At 37.0% G+C, this 13,316-nt stretch overlaps 1 protein-coding gene across 6 annotated transcripts in view; it reads right to left on the bottom strand.

Moving 5' to 3' along the window:
• The window catches only part of CNKSR2 (connector enhancer of kinase suppressor of Ras 2), a 220,812-nt gene that overhangs the window by 124,776 nt on the left and 82,720 nt on the right, over positions 1-13,316 (bottom strand). For all 6 annotated transcript variants that reach the window (XM_055802894.1, XM_055802895.1, XM_055802896.1 and 3 more), the window contains exon 6: positions 6,284-6,403. In XM_055802894.1, coding sequence (XP_055658869.1) covers positions 6,284-6,403 — 120 coding nt within the window. The remainder of the gene's footprint in view (positions 1-6,283; positions 6,404-13,316) is intronic.

Genomic DNA, 13,316 nt, shown 5'->3' with positions numbered 1-13,316 from the left:
TTACAAAAACATCCAGATTTACAAATTGCCTTAGGATGATCAATACTTCAATTTTGCTTTGGAAGCTACAGAAGACTTTAAAAGATCTGGAGTTTCTGACAGACAATTCTGCAAACGTAACTTTCAAACTGATAATCAAAGCTGTGAAATATGCCTGCAAAATGGCTCTAAGACTTTCACTTTCTGATAGCCTCACTCATCTCAGTGAACAGTTCAGCTATAAAACTCAATGATGAGAACTTAAACATCAACTTTGTTAGCTATCCCACTTTCTTTTAAAAATATGGAAAATGAGGGATAGCATACAAACAGACGGAAGTTTCTGCATGGATACTCTGAGACAGCATCTCAAATCTGTTTTTTCATCAAATCATAATTCAAATATTTTAACAGCATCCACTATGACAATGAAAGAAGGAAAAAGGAGAGATGATTGGCATACACTGAGCATTCAACAACTTCAGAGGAATCTCCTTTCCCCCAACCAGTTCACAGAAAGCAGATAAATATTGAGCGCTTGATTAAACATCCTTTCCATAACCTACTACTTCTTTTAACCACAGTCCCACAAAGAAGTCTGTTCCTGATTGAGGAACAGAGTGCATTCATTGATGATTAACTGTGGTGAAGAGGCAAAGAAGACATATCATGCTGGACTTATCTTATTTGGGACCAGAACTCACAGACATTTTGGTATGGGAACAAGGAATTACCCCCCACTTAACAAAGTGGAGGATATCCCCAGCAAAAAAAAGGTACTGCATGAGTTTCTCAGGTGAGTGGGCTCAAAACTAAACTCCTGTTTTTCTCTGCACAGCACATAGCAGTAATGGCATTAAATCCAGTTGTCATGTTGGGTTGCCACAGCTAGAAGAGAATAAAGCATGAGCCTGTTCGCTGCTACATAGATAGAAGCCCCTAGCATCATCCTTCAACTTCCAGCTCCTGTATGCACCTTCAGCACTGTTTCCAGTAATGGATCCATGCATGTAGTTTCCTGCTTAACTCAGTTATCTCAAATATAGAATGGCAATTTCTTATACATTTATCCTCACAACACCCCTGTGAGGTAGGGAAACACTAATAGACACAATTTACAGACAGGGTAATGAGCCACACAAGAGGCTGAGATATGTTGGTATCTGTTATTTGGTACTCATACCTACCCTCAAACCACCAAAATTCAAAGCCTAAATCCCTCTCAGGATCCGGATCTACGTGGCTTGACCATATATCCTGCAACATGGCAAAAGCTGAAATCATGGTGACTTCATGGTGACAGGAACTGTGAGTCAGGTCCCCACACGGAGCAATTTCTGAAGAACGTCATGTCTGTTTTTATTGACAGCAAGTTACTGCTTTCAACTTAAAACATCAGGGTGAAAGCCAAGGATAAAATCTCACACTTAATAGTTACATAGTGTTCAGTTTCATGCAAAGCATTATTTTGAAGGATAGTAAGGTTATCCCAGTATGCTATCATGGCAAAGTGCAATTCACATCCCATCTAACCTTTTCTACAAATCTAAAAGACTTTGAAAACACAGAAGAGGAGAAAGAACTTTTGTAGAATTTTCTTTAAAGGCTAAGATCAAGATTTTGCACAAATTATTAAAGAGAGGGAAGCTGTAAAAAAACCCCCCAGATTATATTTATTCCATATGTGCAAAATTAATAAATGTTACACTAGTACCATGACATGTTAATTTTGAAAAAAGCCAACATCATTCTGTTTAAATGTTTAAAGCAGCTTTTAAATGGGGAGACGTAACACTTCACAACAGAAAGATGAGCTACCCCTTCACCCACATTCCTACACTCCTTGTATTAAGTGTACAATATATGGGAAACGGTACAGAGAAGAGAATGTTTCTGGCTTATGTTGTTTGGTCTGGAATGGAAATAAGAATATCATAGACGTAAATTTATAAGTTTTCCCTTCTCTGCCTCCTTGTGGCTGCACAATATCAACAGTACTTTTAGCAACCAAGAAAACGAGGGAGATCAGTGTGTGTGCTGTCTATTTGTACTGAAACAAATTGGCAGATACACATCTTAGGTATCCAAAGATAATACCATTGTCACTATGAATTTACAAGAACAAGTTAGGTTAAATAAAAGAAAAGATAATCCAGTTAATATGACTAAAATAACCATAAGGTAACCACCCTAGTAATCAAGAGCAAAGTATGCCTAAATTAAAGATTAATTCACGCTCCATTACATCAGATTGTCCTGATCAGTTATGGGTAGAAGTCTAATTTAAAACTAATCATTACATTTTATCTTGATGTGAACTATTATTTGGTTAAGGGTTAGAAAAGAGACCTTGTGCCATTTTTTCCTATATTTCTTTTTAAAAAAAAAAAAGAACGACAACAGAATTTGATATACTTTTAACATGTTGTATATAAAGCTGGATGGAAAAGAAGATACTAATTCTATTTTATCACACACAACTGAATTTATACTCTTTCACTGTGATACCAATGGAATCCCCCAAAGCTGTATGTGTCTCTTAACTCCAAACAGTTCTCAAAACCCTGTTCATAATCTTTTCCCAGCTCCTCCTGTATGTCAAACCAAGTAACTCAAGAGAAATATTAGGAACAGTAGTACACTGGACTCCTGGAAAATACTTTCTAGCCAGAGAGTCAGCAGTGCACCTTTAATAAACTGCAACACCGTACTATACCTACGACTTGTATTTTAGGGGTGATTTTTTACATGACAGGCTCATTTTGTGTTTGCTTCAGCAGGCAAAGAGGAACCCAGAACAATCAGTCTCATGTTCTGGTGAATTCACCTCTGTGTTTCTGAATCTAGCAAGCTAGGTGAATAGCTGCAACTTGAAATCATACCACAGTACCCGAACTGTGTAGGATTCAAATGATAGTATGAACAAGGAAAAAGATTTGACATTAAAGATCAACCCTTGCCACAGTTGTCTGATACTCTGTTCTATATTTAAAATAACGATAAAATAGAAATGGTTGAATTTTTGAAGAAAAACTTCCCATAGAAAACTTGGTTACCTGCTTTTTTGCCTAACACAAGGCATAGAATATTCTGCTTTGCTGAATACACTCACTGTTTTCAGTCAAGCAGTAATATTTTTAAAAGTCTGTTTCCAGCAGAAGATATTACCTAAAGTAGTCAGTTTTGTCTCTTTCTAGAACATCAGTAGTGTAAAAACACACTAAATTCTGCTTACTGATACAGATGAAACAACTGCCAAGTCCTCAAAATAAAATTAAAAAAATGATTACACATGGGAGCATGCTGGTGATTGCAAAGCTTACCACATTAAAGCATTTCAGGACTTTAAAAATAATTTTCTACTCTGACAACTCCCTTTTCACCCTTACTTCACAGCCACTGCAGGCCGCTTCTTCCCACAGCAACACCCACTGGAGAACACATGTATGCAGCCAGTCACATAACCACGCCTGGGTACCAGGGACAGAGGGAAAAGAAAAAAAAGAGCAATACTAAAACCGACCCGTAACACTGCTTTACCCAGTACGCAAGAGTTTCCCCACATTACACCCTAACAACATTTTTCTGCTTGCCAGGTTATTTAGTCTCTTTTTCTGATAGGCGTTAGCTAGTTTTAATATCTTAAGATACTGTGAATTCTGCAACGCCTTTACCTGTTCCTTCTGTATTAAGGTATTAGTCTGACAGTTTACATTTACCTCTGACTGATACTTACATTTCCACAAGAAAAGATCAAACATAATGAAGGAACTATTTGTGCTGATTAAAACATCCCAATAGTGCTCCAACTTGTTTTAAGTTGTAAAAAAACTCCAACCATTTTTTCAATTCCATCATATATTTACCATATGAATTTAAGGAAACAGCATTGTTTTCCAAACTTTTAATTTCCTTCTCTTCTCCTTTCCTTTTTCTCTCCCTGATGTACTTTAGCGTCTTAGATAATAAATTTGAGACATGTTAGATATTCTGTTTATGCTAGGTGAAAAAAATCTTCCGAGTTTGCAGGCATCCTTGTCCTTTTCCTTTGCTTGAAGTCTTTCCATCTTTATAGAAGATTTTACTTAATGATTGGTAAATCCAGCACAAACTGTCATGTGGGTCAAGAATATAGAAGAAAGCTGACAATAATCCATTTTTCCATCTCCATCATTGCACAAATCCTGGAAGAAGGTCCAGAAGTTATCAAGCTTTATATTCATCCGAGTGCTCCTGATGTGCAGAGGATAGTCACAACTATAAGCTCCACCATCAATTCTTGAACTGACACACTTAGCACTCAATAGGGCGGTACTGACATGCATTCACTGAATCTTAATTGAAAGATATCAGTTTTAAAAAATAAACAAACAAAAACCCCAAGAACCCAAAAGCAAAGCTTTCATATAAAGCACCAAGATCAACCTGACAAAGATGATCTGTTAGTAAGATTAGCACTGTAACAAACTGAAAGGTATGATATTCAACCTTCCGGCTCAGATATATCATCCTCAGTGCCTGCTCTGGAGAGCTCACAATCTAGAGGAGACAGAACAATACAGAGCTAACAGAATATTGGCATACAGGCAAAGATGAAAGGGGGTCGAAAAAAAAAGGACGGAATCAAAATATCGTTGTATCCTTCTAAGGCTTATATACTGCACAGTTGGTGTTTTCCATTTTAAAAAAATGCATATAATTATTTTTATGACAATGACATAGTAGTCCTCATTCAGCATCAAGACCTTGTTCAGCTGGTTCATAAACACATTAAAAGAAAAAGCCCTGCCTCAAGAGCTTCCAGTTTAAACAGACAAGACAGAGGGTGTAAAACAGAGGCACAGAGGGGAAAGATATTCTCTATCCCATCAGCTACCCAGTAGGAACAAAACCCATGAAACACATTCTTATTTACAAAAATAACACTTAACGTTTTTTGGTCACTGGGGGTTAACACCACCCTACAAAAAGACTTAAATGAGGAAAATAACAGTCACAAGACAGGAAGGAAAAGAAATAAAAGTTCAAATAAAAATGGACAGAACTCCAAAAAAGGTGATCGAGATAAAGGGTAATAAGATTTCTTCATTACAGTAGAAGATAAGACTTCAAAAGATTGACTGCAGTGAGCTGGTGGAAGAGTTAAAATTACAGAAGAAAGAGAGGGAGGATAGAATCCATGAAGGCTGAAATCCTGGCAGATCAGTCTGAAATGGATTCAGAGATCAAAAAGCAAGCCAGTGGAGGAAGGAAAAACAAACAGCAGACTAAAACAAAGAATGGGGGCAATATTTACTCATCCCAATGTTTGCGTTTTTTCTCATATTGGAACTGTGATTCTCCAAAAAAAGGAATATTATTTTAACGTATAATTGTATAATTGCTCTAAATACCTTGGCATACCAAACTTATCAAAAGCAAACCAAATCCAAACTCAACAACCACCAACCCACAAACCAAAATATTCTCCCTAACTACACCATCCAACCAACTTCAAAAACTGGCTTGTACACAGGTCCAGAGTACAGCAGTAGTCCTTATTATTTAAGAAAACTTGGGTAGAAGTTGCAAAAGCTATTTCATTAGGCAAAAAAAAAAAAAAGTTAATTGTATTTTGATCACCTTCTACTACCTCCAAGGACTGTGGGAAGAGATATTATTAGTGATATAAAGTGATACAGCTGTAATTGTTATCAGTGTTGGTTTTCTCCGTGCAGTGAATGTTGGATATTTGAGTGACCAAAAAATCAATGGTCAGCTCCTGAACAGCACACACAGGATGGCTGCACCAAGCCTTTACAAGCACCTGATTAAGCATGCAGGGTTCTTGCAATAAAATTCAATAAGCTACTTCTCAGCAGTGCTATAGAGCCCTTGAATAACTTAGAGAATAGCTTTATAACCCAGAAATAATATGAAGCATATTCCAGAATTTGACAGGTTTTGTGCATAAGCCCACGCAAACTTCTTGGTTGAGTTGATCTTAGCAATTTAAATCCCTTCAGACTTCAGGATCCTAGAACAATCTGAACCATTTTCAGAGGCTGGTATAAACGGCAAGAATTTCTCACTCATATCTCCCTGTTCACTAAACTCTTTGCATACATCAGTCAGCCTTACAAAATACTTCACTGTTGGCCCAGCTGCACGGGAAACCAAACTAGCATGAGAAATCAAACTATTTTCAGGCTTTAAAATAGAAAAGGCTAAAATGTCCTATTCCTTTCCATATATACAATTTATTTTTTAAAAAAATCACTTTCTTATCCTGGATGATGGGTTTGATTAACTGCGTACTTCTTACCAGCCCTTCACTTGGCTTGATGTTTGTAAGCTGGATCACTTCAAGGTGGGCAGACTGGGAAACCAGCGGATCAGAAGAAAGTGAGATAATGTGATCACAGACACCGGAGAGAGTTTTACACTAGGAAAGAAAAAGGAAAATAAAATGTCTTAATAAGTATATCATTGTTAACTATTTGCATATCAATCTATAATTTAAACTGCTGCATTTTAAAAGTACTTATTAAATCACATGGCTGAATCTACATGGCAGAGGGAATGAAGGAGGGGGAAAGGTCTCAATCAGCAGTACAATACAAAATCTGTTTTCTGTGATGATCCTGAACTGACACAGCATCAGACCAGGGAAGAACAAGAGGCAAATGCTTTTGCATCTCAGTAGAGAGAAAAATGGACTGCACAAAATGCTCTCATGCACTCTCAGGGTTAGGTGCCCTGCCTCTGACCTGTGCTCAGGCATACAGAGTGTGTGGTAAGCTTCAAGCCCCCCTAATTTGCCCCCAAATCTCACTAATTTCCATTGAATGTGCAGATGTTCAGCACAGATGAAAATCAGGCTCTCAATGATGGGTAACTCCCATTAACTCTGAAGTGTATTGTATACTAATAAAACATGCTAGTAGACTTTGGACTGTCTCTCATGTTCTACTGCTGCCAAGTATGATTTACTATTGCAGGCATGAAGATTACAATAAATAAACACTTCATGATGGGATAATTCTTAAACCTGTTATCCTTGGCAACCTCTCTGCAGCAAGACAGAAATAAAAAAGTTTCTAAACTGGCTTGGACTGTCAAATGGGTACTGTGTATCTCCTCACATCTTACTTCCTGAAAACCTCTTCTCGGAAGCCAGGAAGCTGTGATTTTTTTCCTATCATTCTCTCATATTTTTGTAAGCAAGTGATATTTGAGAGTTTCAATGTTTTCAGTGAAGTCCCCTTTCAGCAACTAAAACTGATTTCTTGGTTCAGGTTTCCAAATGCATGTTTTGCCAGCAAATTCAGGGACTCTTGAAATTCATGACATTCTTCTGGTCCCAAAACCGTGGGTAGCTCCAATACCGAGTGAGAGCCAGCTTAACTGGTCTCAAATTCAAAAGATGAAAGCTAATCAGTCTCCTCAACTGACTGAAACACAACTGTACACAACTGCTGCACCAACCACTCTTTCAAGATTGCAAAGAATACTTTTTAAAGTAAAAAATAACTGCAACAATGCTATGGAAAAGTAATATAAAACTGGGTATAACCTCCTTGCCAAATCACCATTCTAATTCCAAATGCCAAACTACAAATACCTTACAAAAAAAGGAAAGTAAAAAACTTCAGTGACAAAAGCAAAAAAGAAATCTAGTGACAGTGAAATCTTAATCCTGCTACAGACCATTACATTGGGATTTTCTTCTCTTTATTTACAAACAGTTGGAAGTTTAGGTTTGTATATAGATAGCTTATGTTATTGAAAAATAATGTTTCAGAATGAATAAACAAATCAGAATCAAATGGAAAATATAACAACATTTATATTACCAACATCACCTTCTTCCACAGAAAATATTCCCTTCAATCATAGACAGACACACGCACACACACACTCACTACCCTTTCTGCTTTACCTGTATTTCATGCTGCAGAATCATTACTGAAAAAAGCAAGTCAAGAAATATATAAAATGGGGTTAAGAATCCTTTGTGCTTTACCTGATTTAGGAAGAAGTGAAAAAGTGAACTTTATTGCAAGATTGGGGTTTCTTTATGTCTTTTTGGATACATGGAAATTGCTTTGAGCTGACATTTTAAAAAGGTAAAAATGATATAAAATTCCATAATAAAAATGAAAGCTTAGGTTTTCTATTTGATTGGGTTTTTTTTAATACAATGCTGGCATGTTATTTCTATTTTCATCTCTCTTGTAACTGCACTGACAATTACTGAAAAATTACTTTTAGAAAATTACAGAATGCTCAGCTCACCACATGCAAAGTGAGAAGACCTATGTTATAAATAATTCTCTGGTGATGAAAAGTGAATTTTTCATGTATCTTTAGACTTGTATTCACCCACCTATTCTTCCTACTAATTAATTCCAAAACTACTAAATTTATGGGGTCCTTAGCAGTTACAGAGAAACTTGTATTTACAACATACATACAACAATGTATGATTTTTTTGTCCAATTCCCAACTGTTGCATTGCAGACAGATTACAAAATGCACAGAAAAGGAGCGTTCCTACCACCTAACACAAGGTATGCCATTTCAAGATCACAGGTGTGGCTCCTCCTTAAAAAAAAAGTCCTTGGCTGCCGTGACAGATGATGGGGAAAGGAGAGGAGTGAGGCAAGTCCAGGATTTAGCATTGAACAGAAGCCTAAGCTGACATGCATTAAATAGCTCCCTGGAGCAGCTGCTCTCACTCTGCCTCTCCGTCAGAGGAGTACAGACTGTCTATACAGTAAGTCTATGGAGATCAGCATTCCAATGTGGCTATATTGGTTGCAATTCGAAAACAAGGTGGTATGAATATTCCCCAGTAGGAGCTCTGGGAATACCGGATGCCAAAAATCACCAAGTTACTATGATAAAAAAATCTGCAATATGTTTCTATGCATTTCTAAAAGATTATTGTCTTTCGGGTCTTGCAGTTTTCTTTCCATCTTAGATACTCATACTGACATCCAACAGCACAATATGCCCAGTCTAAGCACAATATATGAGCCACAGCAAAGTCCCTAGAGAAGGCCATACGACTAGAGAACTCCCTTTTAGATTAAGGCTTCAAATTCTATGATGTTTCCAAAATGTAAACACTCATTCAAAATGTGGGGATGCATATATAACTGTCTTCCTAGAAAAATGATATTTGGGGCAAAACTCTGCTGCATTACTACAAATTTTTTCCTACTTGATGAGTACCCAGTTCTTACCAGGGAGAAGACAAAAGTTGAAGACAGAGAACTTTTAAAGCTCCATTACATTTTATCAGGTTGATTACCATATATTAGTAGCAGAGGTGACTAGAAATGGCAAAAGAAAACAGAAGGCACAGAAAAGCAAAAACATTCTTGAATTACTTCTCTCGATTTCTGGCCAACAGAATCAAGTCTTTTTCTTCTAATAGAGCACTAGTGGACCTGAGCGATTCAGTAAGACAACATGACATGAACTAACCACATCCATAGTTTCTCAAGAAACAGTTACTCCAGATAATAAGACCTATCAATCACAACGTCATCTGCTTAGTAATTATGGAAGAGTTCTGTCATCAAACTTACTTCATTAATACATGTTTTGTTTTACTTGTGAAAACTGTCCTTTCCTTTGGAGGGGAAAGGATGTTTGCTGTAGGAGGATTTTGAATTCAAGACTCGCTGCTGTTGGATAGCTAACTGGCATATTCATGTTGCCTGGGCTTCCAAGGAATGACCAAGTACTTTGTTTTTTATTAAACTTCCATTTAATTTCAGAATGCTATGCATTTTATTTCAGTTTTCTTGTTCCAGCATAATTTCAAGATTTTGGGGAGAAAATTTATTTTAGAAGATGGGCCTGGATTCTGCCCAACCATCCAAAACTTTCAGCTGCTAATAGAAAATATCTAACAACTCTTAGTTTTCCTCTGAAAGTGTAAGAAGACTGTTTGTGTTAGAATAGCTAGAGAATCAAACAAGCTTCCCTTAACTATTATAGATTTAAATAATTTTGGTTAAATACCCGTTGGTTAAAGACTTGGATTGTAAGTAGGACCAAGTGTCTATCAGGTTTGTGTGAAAGGTGAATTTTCATGAACTCTGAGCTTGCCCAGAGGCAGGACAGCAAGGGGCCCACTATTAACCAGCAGGTACCCTCTCCCAACTGCAAAGACAGGGTACACAAGCTCTCACTGGAAACACATCCAGAGGTTGACACAGGCAAAGTAATACAATTTTCCTTGCCTTTACTCTCAGAAGCATCTCATTCACAGTTTGTGGGTTGGATTTGTGTGTCTGTGTGCATCTGTGGAGGATGGGAGAAGGAGGAGGAGGGAAATTCAGCCTCAGGAACATATTGGAGCTTGGATTGTGTTGGGACATGTAGGGCACAGCTGTGTCAGTTTACAACAGAGTTTAACCAGTGGCTCTGAATGTAGTTACCACCCAGTTTCTGCCCAGATTACTGCTGTCGTCTTCAGTGGCCAAGGCTTTTTAATATACCAATCAGCATAAATCAGTACGCAGACAAAAGAGCCTTTTCACCAGGAACATGCCTCCTCCCCATTAGACCTCTTTACGGAAAAAGACCTTGGACCTATTCAGTGGATCAGGACCTTCCATGGGAAAGATGCTGCCACATGGCATAGGAATAACGTTAATTTAATAGAGGCAGCATGACGCTGTATTTAGAAAGTTCCCAAGTAAAAAACCTTTGACTTCTCCATGCTGCTCTTCCTCAACAGTTCACACTGTGGCTCATCAGGTTTGTTCCACATTCAGTCAAGCAACAACCCTGCCTAAAACTGAAGCTATGTTTGATGCTACTTTACTTCTAGCTCGACTAAATTTTCCTTAAGTTTCCCAGACTTCACCCGAGCTTTCACCTTGCCAAATGCAAAGCCAATTTGACAAATTATGTAGGTGTGAGAACTACAGGGGGGTTATTATTACATCACCATCATCATCATCATCATTATATTTAAATAATAATAAAGTTTTAACATTATTATTTTATTTTATGGAAAGTAATGGGCTGACATAATATTTTGCATCTAGCCTACCCAATTAATTTGCTACTCATTTTTTACAACTTCTGCTACTCATTTTTTTTCCTAACAATTTATGAACACATTATTTTTCAGCATAACTATTCAGCACAAGCTGTATCATAGACATCTATTTTAGTTTCACTAAAACCTGATAACAGTACAACTCACCTTTTCTTTCAAATGGTAGTTACCTTTTGTTACTTTTTAAAACTAGATTTCTGCTTATGAAAACACTGTTAACAAGACCAGGATCCTTTACCTTTTGTAACTGTTGATTCTCTGCTGCAATGCAGTACTAGCTACAGTAAGAGACACAGGAAGATGAGCACCCAATGTTCCTACAAAATCAGCAGGCATTAAGAATGCTTGGCCTTCCTCAAGCTGCACTCAGCTTTCAATGTGCAAGGTATCTCAACAAAGGAAAAGGATTTGGCCAGGCCGGAAAAAAAAAGTAAGTTGTAAAATATTAATTGAGAGAAATCAACAGATGATTACATTTTCTCCTTTTGTCACACAGTCCCTGTTCTCACTATAAGCCTTATGGCGATGACTTCGGTTCTCTTTTGGAGTAACTCATCACTGCACTTTAGTAATAAATTCTCTTCTCTATTCAGTGACAAACTTTGCACAGTCTTTATGTGCAAAACTAAATGATTCAAAGAAAGATGAAAAATATCACCACACAGCATCTAGTTGTTTGGTAGAAATTCAAGGGAAAACATTTCCTTTCAGTCAGTAGGCAACTAGTTTATGCCCCAGAGCATAAAGAATGAAAGCTAATACTTAGGTTCTGCCTGTATTTTTGGACTGTAGTGTACCAATTTCTAATAGATTTTTCACAGTTGATCCTTCTTTCAGTCAGAGGGATGAGGACTTAAAAGTGACTAAATTAGATTTGCATCTGTTCTGATAGTGGCTACTTCAATTTGCACTGTGAAAATGTCTGCCTTCTGCAGCAGCGTGGAAGTACTTTGGGACACAGCTAGCTTCAGAGGCCATGGACTTTCCTCAAACTGTACATCTGTTATCTGTTCAATTCAAGCAGCTCTAGGGTCACCAAGCATTTCGGGTCAAGCAAACAGACTTCTGTTTGTTCCTGTCCTTAATTTTACCCAGGCCAGTGACCAAGCTTAAATCTATCTCACCAAGTATCTGCAAACCTGAAGAATCCTGGCTTAAACACACTCCCAGGGCTGAGGGCAAGAAAAGCACCAGTCTCAGCTATCAGCTCTCACACACGTCATTTGAATGAGGGATGGGATGCCAGTAAGATACATGCATGTTCAAGGCTAAAAGTAAGAAAAAAAAATGTCTTGGCAATGTTAAATTTAATCTGTTTGGAAAAAAAAAGCTCAGTTACAACTGACTAGACGAAGCAACTTGCTACATTTAGGATCAAGTATAACTAGTTATCTTAAGCCAAACCAAATAATTATTAATCAATTAATTTTAGTCCAAAACATTTGTTGTACTGTAGGGAATACATCAGTAACCCCAGCAATCTCAGAACCAGCTGGGCCTGGACTTGCATTTGTGTATATATGAAGTTTAAACAGTTAACTAAATCTTACTTTGGAAAGAGAGGCTTCTATTAGAGTGAAGTTTGCTGGACCCAACCGGCAAGGTATGACTCTTGAAAGGAAGAAGGTGGTAATTTTTTCTTTAGTAAAACTATAAAAAGGATACCTTTGACAATGCATTTTTAGTCCGTTATATAGTTCTATAACAAATATTACAATATAGTAGGCAGGAGTGAATTATTGTCACTGTGATTTCTGCAAGGCTCTTAGCAAAAAGAGAACATTCTGATCCATTACTTGTTCCTTTCTTTTTCAACTCAGTAGCTCTTTTTTAATTTAAATAGCTCATTTGTTTTTCAAAATCTTCTGAACATTACCTTCACTCTGCAGTTCTACTTTCTATGGTTTTCCAACTCAATAAAACGGTATTTTTTTGTAGAAAAAGCTGCATAATTTTAAGAAAGTGAAATTTCTTAGGAAAACATTCTCTTTTTTTATAGAAATAAACTAAAAAGAACATTCAAATTAACACTTATTATTAATCTGACTGGAGCCCGGCTTTTGCTTTCTATAATTAGTCATTCTTGCTCTGCTCTCTTTATTAATCTACTTCTTCACATGGATTAATCTGAACTAGATATTTCCATCATATATAGCCTTGAACAGCTATATGAAATCAATGAATTATTCTTCAAAGATTTTTAAGCTCCATTCAGAATTTCATAACAATTAACTCATAACTCCCCAAAATAAGCAGAACTGATACCTTTTCG

Source organism: Falco peregrinus, chromosome 4 (genome assembly GCF_023634155.1).
Source record: "Falco peregrinus isolate bFalPer1 chromosome 4, bFalPer1.pri, whole genome shotgun sequence".
In the NCBI taxonomy this organism is placed as follows: Eukaryota; Metazoa; Chordata; class Aves; order Falconiformes; family Falconidae; genus Falco; species Falco peregrinus.
This window is presented reverse-complemented; position numbering and strand designations above follow the sequence as displayed.